A 20805-nucleotide genomic window follows, 5' to 3' on the forward strand; every position below is an offset into this window, starting at 1 on the left:
GTTACAATTTATATCTACTTAAATAGTTCCATACTATGCTAACCTTTATAAATGGTTCAGAGGGGTAGCCAAGTTAGTCTGTAATAGGAAAAACTTAAAAAATAACAAATAGTCCAGTAGCACCTTAAAGACTAACAAAACATGCAGATAGTATCATGAACTTTCGTGGGCAAAACCCACTTCTTCAGATGACCAGAGTGTAATAAGTCCAGATCCAAGGATAAATAAGGGAAGGCAAGGGAGGAAAAAGGAGAGGGCAAGAAGAAAGAGACAGTTACAAGAGGCTCTTAAGAACTATTAGCACCACCGTTGATTGGATAAGTCATTAAAAGGTGGAAGATAGTGTGTGAGCCACTCTATATCCCAATTCAGCCCATTTGCATAAGAATTAAACTTGTGAATTAAGTTCTAATCCTTCTTTGTGTATTTGGCTTGTGGTATTGGTTTGAAACAAAAAGGCGACTTTGGAGATCAATTAATGAGTGTCCAGGAATATTAAAGTGTTCTCCAACAGGTTTTTGTGTATTATTGCCTTTTTGAATAACTGATTTGTCCGTTAATTCTTTCCCATAGAGACTGTCCAGTTTGGCCAATATACAGTAAAACTCCATTGGTCCAGCATCCAATGCTCCGGCACTCCTGATGGTCCGGCACCATCGGGAACCTGGAAGTGCTCCAGGCATCCGGACAATTGGAGCTGCTCTGTGCCCGGCTTCCTCGATTCAGCCGCTGCTGAAACTGACCAACAGCTGAATCAGGGAAGCCGGGGGGCAGAGCAGCTGGGGTGTTGCCGGGTTGGTCCTGTAGCGCTGCCCCTCGGGGCTGTGAGACCAACCCAGCAGCACCCCAGCTGCTCTTGGGGACACCTGGGGCAGAGCAGCTGGAGTGCTGCCGGGTTGGTCCCGCAGCGCCGAGGGGCGGCATTACAGGACCAACCGGGCAGCACCTCAGCTGCTCTGCCCCAGGCATCCCTGATTCAGCTGCTGCTGAAACTGACCAGCGGCTGATTCCAGGAACCCCGGGGCAGAGCAGCTCTGCCCCGGGCTTCCTGGAGTCAGCCGCTGATCAGTTTCAGCAGCGGCTGACTTGGGAACGCCTGGGGCAGAGCACCGGGTTGCTCGGACCAATCCAGCAGCATCCCAGCCTCTCTGCCGCAGGCGTCCCCGATTCAGCCGCTGCTGAAACTGACCAGCAGCAGCTGAATCGCGGACGCCTGGGGCGGAGCCGAACTATCGGAAGGGGGGACTATGAGGGGTCTGGAGTGGCATCCACCCCAGACCTCTCATAGCCCCCCCTTCTGATAGTCCGGCATATCTGATAATCCGGCATCCCCTGGGTCCTAAAGTTGCCAGATTATAGGAAGTTTACTGTACAATACCCCACTTGTTAAACAGCTACCCCACCTAACTTATTCATATTCTATAGTCCTGTGGTGTCCAACACACTAGCCACATGTGGCTATTTGGTCAGTTGAGTGTGACTAGTTCCCTATAGCATAGTCACTATAGTCACCACAGCTATCATCAGTTGTTATCTTTGTCCTTTTTGATTATTTTTATTCTTTTCTTAAGATGAGCAGTGATTTATAATGTTTCTGTGAGGAACCATGGCAGGATAACATTGAGGCTGATGTTAATTGTCAAAAATAAAACTGAAAGTGAATCTTCATGTATGCTTCTGTGATCTGATTCCCTTCAGTGTATCCTCTGTAGAATAAATAGTTACCAAATCTTGAGTCACATTCTAACTGTAGTTATGCTTATTTATGCTCCTAGCAAGTATTTTGGAGCAGAGTACATGTTTTGTGTACCATGTACTTGAGCCCCAAACCCAAGAAATCGCATCTCACGCCACCTCTGCACTCTTGCAGAAGTAATATGCAAGGGCATCTGGGGTGGGAGAAATTATCAGGGGGAAAAAAGGCACACAGTAACACTGCTTTTGCTATTCTTCAGTGGTCTGGAATTAATAAACATTATATTATAAGACCTAGGTATTATTAAACTGCTATTATTTTTCTGAAAGGTGATTCTTTGTCCAAATATTTCTACAAGATAGTTGTCGTGTGTGAGAGAGAGAGAGATGGACATAAGTGGAATTCAAAATAATTTCAGTTTTACCTTGATTATGTAATTTTGAAGACACCATTTACTACATTTTAAAATGCAGAGCTGCAGCCGGAGTAGCTCCTGGACCCAGCACTAAGTCAGGCTTGATCAGTCCTGGCTCGTGCTGGGTCTAGCAGCACCTGTCCATGGTGGGTCCCAGCAGGGAGCTGGGTACCCCTGCGTCCAGGAGCTGCTGCTGGAATAGCCTCTGCTTGTGGCCAGCCTGGGCCGTCACAAACGCGGGCTGCTTCATGGCAGCAGCCCTTGTCTGCGGGGGGTCCCAGCAGAGAGCTGGGATGCCCTGTAGACAGGGGCTACTGCCGGAACAGTCTCTGCTCTTCTCCCCCCTTCGCCCCCATTAGACACAGCAGGCAGCACCACATAAACGGTGCTGGGAGGAACCGGCTTTTAAGCCTCTGATACAGAGGCAGTGGGAGAGGGGAGGAATGCGAGTAGTCCGCTTAACTACCTGATAAGCCTAGTCTTATTGGGTAGTCAACTACTCACTCAAATCCTGAATTTTTACTAGTAAGAGTTTAAATTTGCTATTTGTATGTCCCCTCATTTTAATAGAATGTAATCTTGTGGTCATAAACAGAAGCGTCTCCTGATTTAGCTGCTTTCTTCATTAGTGAGCAAAATGAGGTGTGCACTTACACTCCACACCTAAGTGTACACCTATCCCATGTCCTCTTCAGTTAATGTTACAAATTGTTGTCCAATTGAAGGTAACTTGGAAGACATTTTTGTCATATCCGTACGTGTAAATATGTAGTTGAAATGTTCGTTTTGGACTGTATAGCTTGGAAGAATAAAATTAAACTCTTAAAACTATCTGAAACCCAGATCTGACCTGTAAACAGTCCCTAGTTGATGGGTATTTAAAGTCACTGCCATGGACCATTGATTCCATGATTTAAGCAGTTGTTTGTGTGAAATACCAGCAGGAAGAGCTTTTATGATGGTAATTAGCACTTTAATTATTAGTGTGAAAAGTGGTGGAGGATTTGATAGATTAGAAACATTCTGTACATGCTCTGGGAAGGCAGGAAGGGAGAGGTACTCTGTCTGCTCCTCTCAGAAGCTGCTTGTGTTTTCCACTGTGTGACATACAGTGGAACAGGCCAGACCAGGGAAGGACTGTCACCTCTGTTGTGCAAGTTCAGGGGCCTTCAGTAGCAAAGCACTGCATCTTCTTACTTGGGTTGCTAGCAAGCAGCCTACCAGCATGCAGGTCACACCTTGCATGTCTGTGTACAGCTCCAGTCCTGGTCCAGCAGTTCTGACCACAGCAGCCTGTCCGCACACACCAATCACACTCTGACTTTCACCAGCCTTGTTTATCACTTGCTGGGTGACCTCAATACACAGCTTCCTGGTCATTTCCCCCCAAAATGTGTGTGGAGCGCTGTCCTGCCCACTCCTTAGCAGTTCAGATATTACATCTTGTTGCCCTTGTAAAGGAATCAAGATACAACAATTTACCATTTTAAATGGAGTTATCCATACTGTTGACAACACTGGATTAATTTTGATTAAAGAATAAAACATGTTTATTTAACTATAAGGCAAGAGATTTTAAGTGTGAACACATATTGAGGTATTGAAGTTAGAAATGATTGCAAGAGAAATGCAGATAAAATGCTTTCTAAACTTAACAAACTACGCTATTTTCTTCCACTATTTGATCTGAGGAAGTGGGTCTGGCCCACGAAAGCTCATCGTCTAATAAACCATCTTGTTAATCTTTAAAGTGCTACATAGTCCTGTATTTTGCTTCAGCTACACCAGACTAACACAGCTACATTTCTATAACTATTGGTTCAAAGTGAAATTCTTACCTCAGATTTCTGGTAGCATTGCTGAATAAGATTTAGGTTGGAATCTACTCCCAAGATCCAGCAGCCTGTTTTCTTTTGTCTCTTTGAGGTAAAAGAGAGAGATGAAGGGGAGAGAAGTTGGGGTGTTTGTAACCCTTCACTTTTACAGTCCAGTTCCCCTGTAAGATGTGTTTTCCAGAAAGTTTCCCCTCAAAGCAACATTTATTATTAAAACAGTTAAGAAAGCAACATGACTGGTGGTGAACAATGTTTCATGCTGTTTCCTTTTGCTTGTTTGCTGAAACTTGGCTTTTCCTTATCTCCTGTCTTGCTCCCTCCCTCCCATCTGAGGATTTGACACCTTGTATGTAAATTGAGGTAAACACATTCCTGTATTTTGTTTCAGCTACACCAGACTAACACGGCTACATTTCTATCACTATTCTTTGAGACCTGAGTGACCAGTTCTAATTGAGGTTACCTAGATTTGAGCATGTGCCATCAGCATCATTCAGAGAGAATTCATAACTTTACATATAATATGGCTACATGAATTCTACCACTATATTAAACCTCCAGGGCCTCTGCCAATCTACCCTGGAGGGAAATTCCTTCCCGACCCCAAATAAACAGCAAAGCTGCTTCCAGAAGCAGTACAAGAAGTAAAGGTGGTAGGGTATGGTATTGCAACCCTTGCTTCTGCACTGCTGCTGCCTTCAGAGCTGGGCACTTGGCCAACAGCTGTTGCTTTCTGGTTGCCTAACTTTGAAGTCAGCGCAGAAGTAAAGGTGGCAATACAGCAAGCACTCTAAATTAAGGATGTTAAGTATCATGTAATTCAATAATTGAATAGCTGATGCATTTTTGCATTGACTATTCGATTAGTCAATAGGGCGACACTGCCCCTTTGTAATGCTGCTGCAGCATTTCAAAGGGGCAGCACCGTACAGAGCCCAGGATCATCTGTGTGGCACTGCCCCTTTGAAACGTCACTGTGGCATTTCAAAGCAGCAGTGCCACATGGAGCCTAGGACCCTGGGCTCCATGTGGCACTGCTGCTTTGAAGTACCCCCTTCTTCCCTCTATTTGATAGAGGCAGCAAGGAGAGGGAGGAGTTGACTATCCTGTCAACTATCCTATAAGTATTTGCTTATCGGGTAGTTGACTAATCCTTAACATCCCTACTCTAAAATAACCTTGCAACTTCCTTTTGGGTCAGGACCTTCAATTTGGGAAATACTGATCTTCCCTGTATATAGTGTAGAGTAAAAGCACACACTAGACCAGATTTTATGGTCCATGACACATTTTTGAAGGCAGTGAATTTAGAAAGGCCCTAATTATTGGCCAGCAAATTATTAGCTTTCAAACGATTCTTTTACTTTGTACGAAGATTATTACTGTAATGTGTGGATCCAGCACTACATTACATACTGGCGCTTCAGGGGGAAGTTTAGTTCATTCTTCTGAAGTTCTCTTCAAGGCCACATGAGAAGGGACAGTAGGGCTCATAAGGGGTCTTCAATAATCACTGGCTTGAATTACCTACAAGTACCCAAAATTTTGAACATTTAAATCCTAGTTTTGAATAAAAAATGCTAACTCCCTGTTATGGAGAAGATCACTTCATATGAATTGGTATAGCTTTGTGTCCATCTTTAGTTCTAAAACTGTACATGGGAGGCAGTTTGATCTGGTAGATAGTAGGGATGTTAAAATGTGTACAGATAAATGTTGAAATTTTCAGCAGTAACACATTTACATGGGGGAAGGTTAAAGTTTAAGCAGTTTTTAAATCACCACCCAGTTAGCTGTATTGTTAGAAGGCTTATTCTTTCACACTTCCATTTCCCTAATCCTTCTCACATGATCAGAGAGCAGCAATACCCAACATTTGGAGATGCAAGCAATTTGAGGTTTATTGTTTGATTCGATGTAAAAAAAAAAAAACCTTTTAAAAATTACTTTATCAGTGTTCTAATTCTGCACTGTGTAACTTTAAAAAAAATATATTTTCTGTTAAAAATCCATTGTGCTGCTATAGGAATAGCAATGGAAACACCCAGAGAAGAATGTTGGCCTGAAACTACTTTTGGGGGGACTGGGTAATTAAATTGGACTCTTCTGCTACAGGGGTGTGTGTGTGTGTGTGTGTGTGTGTGTGTGTGTGTGTATGTGTATATATATATATATATATATATATATATAATCTCTATTAATGCTAATCTAAGTTTCCTATGTCTTTATGATGGCAGAATACCTTCCTAAGCACATCTCTTAACAACAGTGTTGAGAATTACAAGCTTGTCGTGTGTTATTTTCATGTGTAACATGTTCTGGGGCTATGATGTTCTAGAAATAAATACATAATTAATATTATACTTGTTTATGGTTTCCTTTTTGCTGAAGCCATGACTACTTAATCTAATAATTTAGTTAAAAATTCTGGTGACAGTCAATCTGGCAGCCTATTCCAGAGCGTAACTATCCTTATAGATAAATGTTAGAAAAAACTTTCTAACCTAGATTTTCTTTGCTACAGATTAAACCTATTATTTCAGTCCAGCATTCAGTGGGCATGGACAACACTTGATCACAGTCCTGTTCATAACAGATTTTAACATATTTGAAACTATGATTAAGCCCCAGCCTGCTTTTTTTTTCTTCAAGACTAAACATGCCCAACTTTATTAACCTTTCCTCATAGATTAGCTTTCCTAAACCTTTTATAATTTTGGTTGCTCTCCTCAGAGCTGTCTCTAGTTTGTCCGCATCTTTCCTAAAGTATGTCACCAAGAATTGGACACAGTAGTCCAGCGGAGGCTTGACCGGTACTAAGTAGAGTAGGGCAATTTCCTCCTGTGTATTATGTGTCATGGTCCTCTTAAATACATTCCAGAATATTAGCCTTTTGCAGCTGCTACACATTGCTGACTCATATTCACTTTGCGCATGGCTACACTAGGAAATTATTTTGAAATAACTAAATTCAATTTAACTCCCAATTTTACAAAATCTAAATGTATCCCCGGATGCCTCAAAATTAGTCCAATGCAGGCTCCATTAATGGGTACGCGCTGCCTTCACACAGAGCCCCAGGAAGCTCTGGGGAGTAATTAGTTCGAATTACTCTGGGGAGTAGTTATTTCAGCAGCACTGGAGCATCCATGCTAACGCTGTTTCGAAATAACTATTTCAAAATTAGCATTATTCCTTGAGGAAAGCAGGAGTACAGATTTCAAAATAATGCCCTAATATAGACCATGGCTTAGCAATGCTCTATAATCCCCAGATCCTTTTTGAGAGTTTTACTATCTAGCCAATGATGCCCCATTTTGTAGTTTTGCATTTGGTTTTTCATTCCTTAGTGAAGTATCTTGCATTTGTCTATTCAATTTCATGTTTATTTCGGACAAATTCTCCAATTTGTCTAGGTCATTTTGAATTCTAGTCCATTCCTTCAAAGTGCCTGAAACTTCACCCATCTTGGTATTATCTACAAACTTTATAAACGCACTCCTCTCTCCATTATCTGAGTCATTAATGACCTAGACCTGAGTGACCAGTATGCAACTCCACTAGATACGCCCACACGGTTTAACAGCAAACTCTTTGAGTACAAGCTTTCAAAAAATTGTGCACCCACATTGATGATAATTTCATCTAGGCTGCATTTCCCTGTGAGAGAGACTATGTCAAAAACATTCCTTTACTCAAGATGCAGCTTCTCAGAGGAAAGCAGACGAGCCATATGACTAGGCAGGTGTCAACAGACCACCCCAAGTGTTCCACAGACCAGCCACAGCCATTATTAATACAGGCAGTCCCCGGGTTACGTACAAGATAGGGACTGTAGGTTTGTTCTTAAGTTGAATTTGTATGTAAGTCGGAACTGGTACATATTGTAGGGGAAACTCTAGCCAAACATTTCTCCAGAGCTCAGTTTTATTCTCCCACACCTCACTTCCCTCAGTCCTTTATTCTCAAGCTGAGGTGTCTGCTGAGAAAAGCCGCTCCGCGTCTCCCTGGTCTGCTGGGGGGGAAGCAGCTAGTGCGGGGTTGCCTCACCCCGTTTGTAAGTAGGGATCCGATGTAAGTCGGATCCATGCAACCCGGGGACTGCCTGTACTGAATTTAACAGTGTTATCAAAAAAGAAGGCTTTTTGAGTGGTTGAAAATTCTTATTTAAATGGTCATATATATCTTGTCCATATTAGAAAAAGTCGGCTTATTTGACAGCTAGTGGTGATGCAATATATACTAGTAAAAAAGTTCTTTTGCTGATATTGCTAAAACCAGTTTCCTGAATGAAATAAGCTATGCTACCAAAAGCAGTCTGCTCTTTGGTATCACTGCATTTACACTGGGACTATTCAGCTGTCTGTGACATTAGATAACCATAAAACTCCCGAATCAACATAACTATGCCAGCAAAACTTTTAAATGTAAACTAGGCTATAGACATTGGCTCTGATAATTGATGTACTGTCTGCAAAGTAATCTAATATAAGTTTCAGAATCACAAAAGACCTTTTCCAGTGAAAATTTACCTAATGCTGATAGAGCTGTACAACATGACACTCACAACTTGTACTAGTTAGGGAGGGACATAGTAATATTTTTTAAGTGTAGCTTTCAAAAGTTCTTTAAATATTGGACAGTTATCCTTATTTTTGTAGTTAGGAAGTAGAGAGATTAAATGATGCAAATGGAAGTGAGCTCTTTCAGAGTAATTTAACCACCCCCAAAGAACAGCCGTAGCATCTCTCACTAACATATCACTGTCCACACTGGCATTTTTGAATAAGTTGAAACTTATGTTTATCAGGATGTGTACGAGTGCATGTTTTAAACAAAAAACTGCTGGCCAACAAGTTTTACCAAAAAAACCCAGTGCTAGTGTAGACATAGACTGACTAAAGATGTAGGGATCCCTCATTATAGGGATGTCCTGCCTTGCTGGCCTGGGCTGTATGCAGCATTTCAAAGCGGCAGCGCCGCAGTCTGCCACTGTGAAATGCTGCATGCAGGCCAGGGTCAGCTTAGGATTCCCGCGCAGTCCCTGGGCTCCATGTGGCACTGCCACTTTGAAATGCCACATGGAGCTTGACGCTGGGCTTCTCATGCCATTTCAAAGCAGCAGCGCCGCATGCAGCCTGGGGACAGCAGGGTGACTGCTTGAGTCCCCCGCTGGCCCCAGGCTCTGTGGCACTTTCGCCTTTGAAGTGTAGCAACATCAAATTGCATCAACTATTCGATTAGCCAATTAATCTAAATTTAATATCCCTACCTCAGTGATCACTGTCGACAGGAGAAGCCTATTACAGCTGTTTACATCAATTCTATTTTCCACACCAGTGTATGATGTAGTTATGGCAACATAAGTTTATAGGGTAGACCCGGTCCGAGTTTCTTTAATTTCTGTTGTAGTCAGTAGGCATTATCCTTATTTTTAAATGTAAGCATCATTTAATCTTTCTACTTCCTAACTACAAAAAAGGATAATTTCTCTGGGTCATGTTTCCAGGCAGAGGCAATCTTTATGATGGGAGTCGTTTAAATCCAAATACTCATTTTTGCATAAAGTCCGCTGCCTGGCCACTAATTATGGAATAACTTCTCTGCTCTCTCATCTGAAAGGGAGATGGACTAAATTTTACAATGAAAATGTGATTTAGAGAGACAGTATTCTGTCTAGGGTTAACTATATCTTAACCTAGCTGTAGTATGTAGAGGCTGTAAGCGGTGTTTCTGGACTTGATTTAAGAAAAAACAAAACAAACTCAGTGTAGCTTCATTTTCTTGTTAAAATAGCATCAAAATATCTGTAATAGATTTGCTTTTAGAGCCTATCTCTTTTGTATACTTGAAGTATTTTGGTGCATTTAATAATCCCGTTAAATTACTTTTTTTAAATAAAAAAAAATTGGTGCACAGGATTTCTGTGCCTCAGCCCTTACAAGCTTCACTGGGAATTTCCAGAGTACAGCATTAGTATTTCAACACTAAAACCAAACACATTTTAATTACTCCTGACAGATGTAATGCAAAATAAAGCATTTTGAAATAAGTGTTTTATGTACAAATAATCCCCTCTTCATATTTCTCCCAGAAGTGTGTTCTCTTTTGTAGCAGCACTCTTTAGTCCTCCCTAGTTTTTCTAGTAATGGTATGTCTATACAGCAAAGTTTCGGCAATGAAATTAATGTTAACATAAGTTGCCAAAAAGAAAGTTGCCAAAATGTGTTTACACTGTCTCCGTCTGTTGGCATCATGGTTACTTTTTGGCCTCTCTGTTGATAAAGAGCAATATATACCACAATGTCAGGTGACACCTTATTTTACTAAGCATTGTGGGAGTGCGGATCAGAATGCAGCTCATCTTGGGAATGCAGAAAATGTCCAGTTGGGCATTGATCAGTTTCCCAAGAGCTTCTGGCCCCTTTTGTGCCATTTGTGAAACTGCCAGACCTTGCTGCATCTGCTGTGAGAGAGCCATAGACCCCACGCTTCTTGCTTTTGTTGTGTTCAGTGTCATGAGGATATCATGCATTGCAGCAGAGTGACTGTTGAAGTTAATGATGGCGGATGAAGAATCCATGTCATTCACCGTAACCTGACGTTGCATTTGTCTGTCATGGAACATCTGTACAGAGTATACTGTTGCTTTTGGACTAGGGAAACTAGCACTGAGTGGTGGGATCACATTTTGCTACAGAAATTTAGGATGCACAAAGCACCCTTCCTGGAGCTGTGCACTGAGCTGGCCTCTGAACTGTGGCACAAGGGCACCCAAATGAGAGCTGCCCTCTTGGTAAAGAAGCATGTAGCAATTGCAGTGTAGAAGCTATTGGTCCTGATTGCTATTGGTCAGTTGAAAATCAGTTTGGAGTAGGGAAGTATTTTCACTTTTTGAAAGTATTTTTTAAAATGGGGCCAGTTTAATATTTAAGCAGGCCAATTTACTGAGTACCAGTTAGAAACAACTAAAAAGAAAGACCTTAGTGAGAGTACAGAGATGATGAATCTTGCTCACTCTCCATCCCTGTTCATACATAATCCTTGCCATAAAGGTGGCTTTTTTCCAAAGTCACAGCATTGATACATGTAGAGTAGTTCAAAATGCATTTAATATGTACTCAGTGCTGCTGTCAGTTTTCATAGAATTAGTGTGTCTTTGAATATTCTCACTCTTCCTTGTTCTGTATGTGACCCAATTTGTTCCAGTGTTCCTGAGTCTGTGAGTAGACATCCTGAAACCATAGCTTGGATGCATGTGAGCTACCTTCTTTATCTCAGTGGGATGTTGATTCTGAATCCTAGTAATGACCACTTTAATGTTAACATTGTGTCTTTCACTGCTATTCACTTCAGCAGAAATAACTAGTTCAGGGGTAATCATGATCACGGGCAAGGGGAAGATTAGGTTCTTCTTTGAGGAGTGTTCCTGTAGGCGCTCCACTCCTGGTGTTTCACTTTTAATCAGAATTTTTTGGCAGCAGGGTGCCAGTACGCATGTGCGGCACCACTCGTGCCCCAGCAAATGAGTCAACATGCATGCAGCATCAACCGTCACCTCAGTTCCTTCTCAACTGCTCCAGGTTTGGTCAGAACTGAGCAGCGCTCTGTGATACTTTAGATATATTCATAGATTGTTCTCAGTATAGTGTAGTGTTAAGTGCTTTAGGTAGTTATTCACGCTTCTCCCCCATTATTAGTTAGTTGTTAATTTAAAGAAAAATGTCCTTTTGTTCTTCTTCATTGTTGGTTAGTTGTAGCATAGACTTAGTGTTGGGCATGCCAGGTTCACCAGGCTTTAAGAGATGCCTGACCTGCAGGATGTCATCCCAATATTGGATGGATATACCCAATGCCTGGGCAAAGAGCACTCGCCCAAATCATGCCACCACTGTAAAAAGCTCTCTACCAGGTCACTTAAGGTGAGAGAGCTCCAGCTCAAGCTCCTGTCAATGGAATAGACCGAGAGGCTGGTATCGGAACCACAATCCACTACATCACCGCCCCGTACTTCTCCAACTGCAGTGTCAGACCGAGGCATGACACCGAGCTATGAACCCACCAAAAGGATCACAGAGGGGAAGCACTCTCCACCTCCAACCCACTTAGCATAAGCCCTCTTCATCTAGGGCTTCAGCTTCAGGGGACATGCAGGTACTGGAGAAGTCTTCTAAGGACAAGCTCCGAGGAGCAAGTTCATCTAAGGATGTATGCCCTATGCTATGGTCTCTGTGTCTAAGCACAAGAAGACTCTGTCTGTGCCGTCGGTATCAAAACTTTCGGTACCGACGAAACTGGCATCTGTCATGGCTTCTCAACTGACAGCAAAAGGGCATCTGGAACCAGCTCTGTCTAATCCTGTGAAGTAGGTACCATCTCGCAGTACCTGGAATTGTCCAGCACCACCAAAATCCAAGGGGTGTGATGACATGATTCTGCAGCACACCCAGCCTTCTCCACTGTCAGTATCAGACTTCCTTCTACCAAGGTGTCAGCCGATGGTCAGGGCAGTGCGTGTGTGTGTGTGTGTGTGTGTGTGTGTGTGTGTGTTACACCCGAGTCTTCAACTGCTGGGACACAAGGTCCCATCACAGTGGGCAGCCTAGGGAAGCTGACGGGCGCCCCGAGAAGTTTAACGTCCGTTTCTTTGACCGCTAGGACCATGGTCCCTTCGCGGCGGGCAGCCAACAGGCTGATAGATGCCCCAGAGTTTACAGAGAGCGCTTATTACATCTCAGACTTTGACTGCTAGGATACAGGATCCCTTTGCAGCGGGCAGCATAGGGAACGCTGAGAGATGCCCCATGGATCTGTCCTCTGGAAGCGACACGATCCAAATGCCCAGTTCTGCCTGTATCTGCTCCCTATGACTGGCTGGAGTTCTTTTAAATTGTGCTTGGTTCTGTTACAGCAACTGAAGGAGTCAGGTTAAAGCTTAAACAGTTACAGGTTTATTTAAAAAAAATGCTTATAAATCATATGGTTACAATGGCTATTGCTCTATTTCTTAACTACTTGCAAATATAGATCTTAAAAATGGTTACAAAGAAAATAAAGATAGAAAATAGAAATAATGGTACCAAGTGACAGCTTAATCTTTAAAGAGCTCTAAATCTATGTGTACACTTAAGACAAAGGACACATCCAGGTACAATTTTTACCCCCTTCTGTGCCTCTCAACGCCAGCGTATCAGGCCAGGGCCGGTCCCTCAATTCCTAGGAAAGACGAATACGAGGTGGGTGTCCCCATGGAACCTCGGGAGGCCAATCACCTAACCCGACCAGCAGATAGATGGTAGATGGACGCTCAGAGTAAGTGTGCTGCTAGACCTACTTTTATACCCATAAGGGCCCGTATCCTCTTTCTTATCTAAGATGCCAAATTGTGTTGGTCCGTCTTTGTGACGCCAGCTCTTACAAGGGAGTTTCAACTTAATTTACACTTGCAAGAGAGAGAACTAAATTGTAAGTACTGGGCATTCTTTACTGGGCGGGAGATTCCTCCCCCCGGATGAGTGTGTGTTCGTATCAATATAGGTGCCAGCCAAGGCAGTTCTCACAGCCTCAAGATCAACAATTGGCGTATCTCTGTTTACAGCCATTCAGGGTCACAGCAGCCAGCATATCCGGGCCTCCTGTCAAGTGCCTCCAATCACTATTGAAGCACTGGCACAGCAAAATCCTCCATTTGTTGTCAAAATGTGCCGTAATGGTAGAAACCCAAAGAGGCATCTTTACCTCCTATACCTGCCAAGTTGCTAACAAAGGATAGTGAAGACACCTAGAATTCTCAGACGTACTTTTAAAAGTGAACCAAATAAAAATGGAACAACAAATACTCACATTTGTAATGTCTTTATATCTCACATCTTTATCAGCCTGCTGTAGTCCACAAAGAAATCTTAAAAGAAGCTTTCTCCACAGGATGTTAGGGAGATTTCCAAACCTAGGTCGTTTTTTAGGTGACAAATTGAAGTGTAATTACAGGAAGTTTTGGAACAAATTGACAAACTTAACAGTAACAAGTCTCTGGGCCCAGTTGACATTCACCAAAGAGTTCTGAAAGAACTCAAATGTAAAATTGCGGAACTATTAGCTCTGGTTTGTACTTTATCCTTTAAATCAGCTTCTATACCTAATGACTACAAGATATCTAATGTGAGGCCAATATTTTAAAAGGGCCCTAGACGTGATCCTGGCAATTACTGACATTAGACTTACTGATCTGTTCTGGGTAACTTATTTGAAACTATAGTAAAGAATAAAATGATCAGACACATAGATTAACGTAATTTGGGGAAAAGTCAACATGGTTTCTGTAAAAGGAAATCATGCCTTACTAATCTACTAGAGTTCTCTGAGGGGGTCAAAGCATGCTGCTCCTGCCCCCTAGCAAAATCTCTCAGCTCCCATTGGCCAGTTTCCTGCCAATAGGAGCGGAGAAATTTTGCTGGGAGCAGGGGCAGTGTATGAAGCCCCTCCCCTGCCCGCCCCTCCCCCATGCCCAGAGGAGACCTATGCAAAGCAGCAAGCCGACTGAGACTTCAGCAGAGAGAGCGAAAGAGAGCCTGCCTTAGGTTCCTGCAGGGCTGCTGGCTGTTAGCCTCCTAGTTAAGCGCCTCTCACCCAGAGCCTGACTCTGGTACTTCACCTCCTCTGTCACCCAACTGCGTGCCCCAGGCCATGACCAAAACCCTCTGTACCTGTTTCCCCCCTCATCCCAGCTCACAACTCTCTCCCCCTCTTATACTCCCTCCCCCTGGCCAGAATCTTCTCCTGCACGCTTACCCCCTCTTGGACACGACTTCCCAAGCTCCTGACCCCGATCAAACCCCCCTCCTTCACCCAAACTCCCTCTCTGACCCAGCACCCCTTCCTACACCCCAGTTCCCTAGCCCATGCTCCCTTCTGCACCCAACCTCCATCCCAGACCCTTTCCCCCACATAGAACTGCAGCCAAAATCTTGGAGTGGCTCCCATTAAAAATTATTGTCCACCCTTGATCTAGGGAACTGAAACACTCTATATCCTGAAGCAAAATACAGGACTATGTAGCACTCTATATCCTGTGATGGATTCCTCCTCCATGCTTTATGAAACGGATTTATGGACACACATATGCATAATTCAAAGATGCTTTGGACAAATTGCCTCACGTAATCTGTCAATCTTCATGTCATAATTCACTGGCTCTGTTTATCTTATTTTGCTGTGTGAATCATTCTTGTGTGTAAAAGACGTATCGAATACTTTATGGTTTTAAATGTGCAAAGAAATGCCATCAAGCATGTTTCCAGTACTGGGGTGCCTCAATGTCTGGGCAAATAATTTTTGTCATTTAAGTCTTAACAGTGTTTGGTCTTAATAAGTCATATGACCTCCCTAACTGGGAGGGACTGGCTAGGTAACTTCCCCATGTAAAAGGGAATCCTTAAAATAATGAGAAGCTTAGCAGGGTCTTGGTCTTTGGCTGACTGGTGCAGCACATCCAAGGGAATGAACCAAAGACCCCAGGGAAAGAGAGTCCTTGGTTTGAAGGTTTAGCTGGAAAAGAAACAGTTTCAGGGTGAGTTTGTAATAAGTTTGTACTGAGGTTTCAGTGTTAGAATTAGCTAAGCATTTTCTGTTATTTTAAGTTTGTAATCTACTTTGCTCTGGTTGTTCTCACTTATTACCACTTAAATCCTACTGCTTGTACTTAATAAAATAACTTTTATTTACTATCAAGCCCAGTGTAATTGTTACCTAGGGGAGCAATCAGTGTGTACAGTCCCCCTTTCATTGTCAAAGGGGGCTTACCTAAATAATTAATTTGGGGTTGTGACCCCATTTGGGGGAGTGGTATCCCAGGAAGCTGGACCCAAAAATGCATTTTCCTAGTACCTGAAGAGCTTCAGTGTCTGTACTGCTTCTCAGTGGGCGGTGATCTCAGCTCTTGTCTTGGCTGGGGGAGATCAGGGGGCAGGCCCAGCAGGACAGAGCAGTGAGAAGCCCCAGAGAGCAGGAAGGCAAATGGCAATGGCCTTGTCAGCATTCTGGGAAGCCTCCCCAAGGGGTCTTCTGTGACCGCACCCTGTCACATCTCCCTCCCTCTCTGGCCTTCGGGGAAACTGAGATTCCTCTATCTCAGAATACCTCATTCATTTCCTCTCAGGTCCTGGTTATACTTGCAGGGAAGGGGCTGTTTTCACTTATCCCCCCTGAATAGGGATGTAAGCGACTAGTTGACTATCTGATAACTTTCTCATCAGATAGTCGAGTCACTAGTCGACTATGAGACTTGCAGCAAGGGGGTGGAGCAGGATACGGTGCTGATGGGAGCCAGCTTAAAAGCTAGTGTTGCCCCTCCAGCACTGTTTCTGTGGGGAGAAGGGGCAGGGGTGCAGCAGGGAACTGGCTACACTTCTGCCTTTGAAATGTAGCAAGAGCAGGGCTTTTGATGCATTTCAAAAGCAGAAGTGCTGTGGGGCGCCTGGGGCCAGCAGGGGACTCAAACAGCCAACCAGGGATCTTATACATTTCAAAGGCAGAGGCACCCTTATCGACTAATCGAATAGTCAATGCAAATTACATTGACTATTCGATTAGCTGATTAATCTAAATTAAACATCCTTACCCCTGAAAAGTGAATTACATGTACAAAGGTGATCTCTAAGATTCCAGGAGCAAGTGGGGAGTGAATTCCTCATCTGTTATCTTAATTAGCTATCATTATTACTGCATCTGTTGGGTACTGCTGAAGCAATTTTGTCTCTCCTCTTGTACAAGTCTGTGTCCAACAAGAAGAGCCCCTAGCATTAAGAGCTGTGACTGCAGTTCTTCAGTGCATAGAATTACTCCCTCAAATGCTCAGTTATAAGTTGATGAGCACCAAAGAAAAATCTCACGAAAGATTCCTTTGAATACGTATGTGATGTACCATGAATGGATGTCATCCATACTACATTTTAATTTTGTTATAACAATCTATCTCAGTGATAGAGTTCTGTGGATATACATTAGACTGTTTCTCTTTTTTCCTTTACCAAATGGTAAGTTGAATCCTGAGATGCATATTTAGCAAATGTAAAGAACAGTTGTCAAAACCACCATCTGAAATTTTCTACAATATACAAATGTCCCAGATTCCCAGCTATCTTCCTCTTCTTCTCCCCCCCCCCCCCCCCCCCCAGTCTGTGTTCGTAACTTAAACACAGTGCCTGCTTGCAGTTTTGCTTCTTTTACAGTCTCTTTATCAAGACTAATAAATGCCATGCTGGAGATGTAGCTAAAACTATATTTCAGTTCTGTCTTTTTTTAAAATTCTATTTGCTTTTCAATTAAAATACTAGTAAACAAATAGCACCATCTGACTGCCTTAACTTAGAGGGGCAAAATTACTTGTAAATGAGCACTGCATTTCCCCATATCTAATAATAGGGCAGAGTTTAGGCTCCGCTACACATGATGGAAGAGCCCTTATTTTACATCTGCATTTCTTTTAGATCATAAGCAGTGGTTGTTTGTCTTGGTTACATGTATAAAAAATGTATACATTTAGTTGACAAGAATGCCAAATCATCCTCCTGAATCTGGTCTTCTTATACTCTTTCAGCGATTACCTCAACAGATTGAAGAGCGGAATGAAAAATTAAAAACAGAAATGTTAGGTAAGTAATTCATATATATAATTTGATGCACCGTAATCTCTCTCGAGTGTTATAGAAATAAGAAAATAACAAATACCATGACGAAGTAAAAGTCTTTTATAGACAAAAGTTGGTAAGCCTCCCAAAACACTGCTTGTTTAAAAGAAAAAAAAATAATCTTACTAGTTTGTTGGAAGGAGAGAAATTCGCTTTTGTGGTTTCTCTCTACTCCCCAGCCATGGAAAACTTTGCTCATAGAAATTGCCTTGCTGTAAACATCATTAGAGAATTAAATGTTAGAGATGCACATCAAGAAAAATCTAAATTTTTAGTACTTGTGAAAAGTGAATTACTTTCTTGCTTACGCTACAGTAGTTCTGTCACGCAGACTTTCACCTTGTAGGACTGGCTGCCCATGTAGCTCACTTCTGACCTGTCCTGCTCTAAGAGGATTCAGTTTCTTCTGAATAAAGAAAATCAGTTTTTCTTTTATACCAAACTCTGAAGACATATGGATGAAGGATAATAAAATACCAAATTTCTGTTCCCTTCAGACCTAAAAAACTGTATTTTTACAACCAGATTTCTAACAGGGTATCATTTTAAAAATTAACTAAGTCAAAATATGTTAAATATTTTCCATACAAAAAAACCAAATTATTTAAAACATTTCAATCTTTTGCAGGAATGTTTCCACTTTTGTCAAATTGCAGAATTTCAAAAATGTATTTGGCAAAGATAATATTTTCTTGTAGGCAGTTTGTGTCAACCTACTTACTTGGCTTTATTTATGACACTTCCATAGATCTCAGAGGATCTCAAATAGGAGGGTAAATATCATTCCCCTTCTCCCCCCATTTTACACATGGGAAAACTGAGGCAGAAAGGTGAAGCAATCCAAAACATCACAACAATTCTATGGAAAAGCAATGGTCTCCTGACTTCCAGCCCAATATCTTATCCACAAGAACATGCTGCCTTGCAGACAAATATGTGCCAAAGATTAAGTTACTATTCTGATTATATTTAGGAGACGCTTAAGTATACATATGCCCCTGTGATTACAGTGTCTGAACACTTGCATGCAATGCTCATAAATAAGAAAATGGCCACAAAAATTAGAACTATTATTTAATGCATTTTGTCCAAGTATGGTTTTGCTTTCAAATGTGGTAGACATAAGCATAAGTAATCTTCTTGTATGAAGCCTGATTTTCTGTCTAAACAAACATGAAAATTGGATGCTTAGAATACTTTAAAAAAAGTATTGAATGTTGGACGTAACTTTCAGCAGACCAAATATTGCATTTTCTCTTGTATTTAAAGATTATTGCAATTGAAATCTAGCAAGTTTGAAACTGAGTTGGTAGCAGTTTCAGGTATTTTTGCCAAAGCCAGAATTGTTCTGGTGGTTTTTGGTGCCTTTACTATCTTTATCTTTACTGAAAATTCTCATTCATTTTGTTGTTCTTTGGAAGATACACACATAAAAGGGCAAGTGATCTCACAAGACACAAACTGAAATTGACTGTATACACTGCTGTTGAATGCACAAAACGAACTGAAAAATCTAGAAACAGTTTTTTTACAAATTGGTTAGTCATTCTCAGTGTGACAAGAAGTTCTTGCGCATGTGTGACTTTCGTTTTTTAGTTGACCGTATTCTTTGACTAATCTAGTAAGATCCAGGCTAAAAATATTCCATCTGTCTTGCACAGTGAAGCTGCGTAATACCTGAAAAAAATAGGGAGAAAGGATTGTTTCAAGAGCTTCTGCTGAAGTCTGTGTCCTCTTAAATTGAACTCTTCTCTGCAGAGCTATGAGGCTAATGTTAAATCCTTAAACTACTCCTGCTCTATACACTTCTGTTTCTAGTAGGGTTAAGTGAAGTTGTACATAACAAAGATTTCTAGAACATCACCAGTTTCAGCAGCTATATTTGTATGATTAGAGATTTGTGTCTATCTGTCTGTGAGTCTCTGTCTACAGGTCCATTTGTTAAAAAACTCCTCCTAAATGTAAACAGCTAGGACCACCAAATTTAAGAACATAAGAACAGCCATACTGGGTCGGATCAAAGGTCCACCTAGCCCAGTATCCTGTCTGCCAACAGTGGCCAATACCCGATGCCTCAGAGGGAGGGATCACTGTGATTACAGTGTCTGAACACTTGCATGCAATGTTCAGAAATAAGAAAATGGCCACAAAAATTAGAACTATTATTTAATGCATTTTGTCCAAGTATGATTTGGCTTTCAAATGTGGTAGACATAATCCTTACGTGATCCCGTCCCTGTCCCCCACCTCCAGAGAAACAGAGGCTAGGGACCTAACTTCCATGAATCTATTTAGGTCTTTCTTGAACCCTGTTAAGTTCTAGCCTTTACCGCATCCTCTGGCAAGGAGTTTCACAGGTTGACTGCGCTGAGTGAAGAAGAACTTCCTTTTGTTTGTTTTAAACCTGCTGCCTATTAATTTCATTTGGTGACCCCTGGTTCTTTTATTATGGAAATAAGTAAATAACTTTTCCTTATTCACTTTTTCCATACCAGTCATGATTTTATAGAGCTTTATCATGTTCCCCATTAGTCTTTGCCCATGAAAGCTTATGCCCAAATAAATCTGTTAATAGGGTGCCACAGAGCTCCTTGTTTGTATCATGAAAAGTACTCTGTTTGGAGCATCTATGTAATGCAGAGGCACAATAGGAAAATTAAAAACACAATTTCAAATACTGATGGTGACCAAGCTAGTCCCCTGAACTTTGTCATTTCACGGTAAAGTTCCTTGTGCCCCACTTGGGAAGGGGTGTCTTGAGGCATAGTATGTGAAGGCTGTGCTATAGTCACACACTTAAAATATGTACACAAGATACCCACTAATTGTAGTAACATTTACCTAGTTGAAGTCAGGGTATGAATTGGAGAGGGACCTGCAGACTCTTCCTCCTGTGTGCACTCTTGAGACTCAAACTCTCATTTGTTACAAGACACACCCGTTCCTAAGAGCTGTGCCAAATTATACGCAGCCAATTCTCCAAAACATAAATTAATTTTTTTGTGACTCTTTGCTCTGCCCATTAAATGTGCGTTACACATCAACAAAACAAAAGAACTTTGATACATTTATAAAGTTATTTTAAAAATTTAAATTTTGATCATTAGAGGGATTGAAATCTCATATTTTGTAGCTACTTGTTCAACTTTTTTCACCACCTTTCTTAAAAGCACA

General features: G+C 41.8%; 1 protein-coding gene across 5 annotated transcripts in view; it reads left to right on the forward strand.

The window, feature by feature from the left end:
- TTC1 (tetratricopeptide repeat domain 1) overlaps positions 1 to 20805 on the forward strand; it is a 92360-nt gene that overhangs the window by 20682 nt on the left and 50873 nt on the right. For all 5 annotated transcript variants that reach the window (XM_006137152.5, XM_006137153.5, XM_025178503.3 and 2 more), the window contains exon 7: positions 17541 to 17595. In XM_006137152.5, the coding sequence (XP_006137214.3) occupies positions 17541 to 17595 (55 nt within the window). The remainder of the gene's footprint in view (positions 1 to 17540; positions 17596 to 20805) is intronic.

The sequence above is a fragment of the Pelodiscus sinensis genome, chromosome 16 (assembly GCF_052426305.1).
Source record: "Pelodiscus sinensis isolate ZL-2025 chromosome 16, ASM5242630v1, whole genome shotgun sequence".
NCBI lineage: Eukaryota > Metazoa > Chordata > Testudines > Trionychidae > Pelodiscus > Pelodiscus sinensis.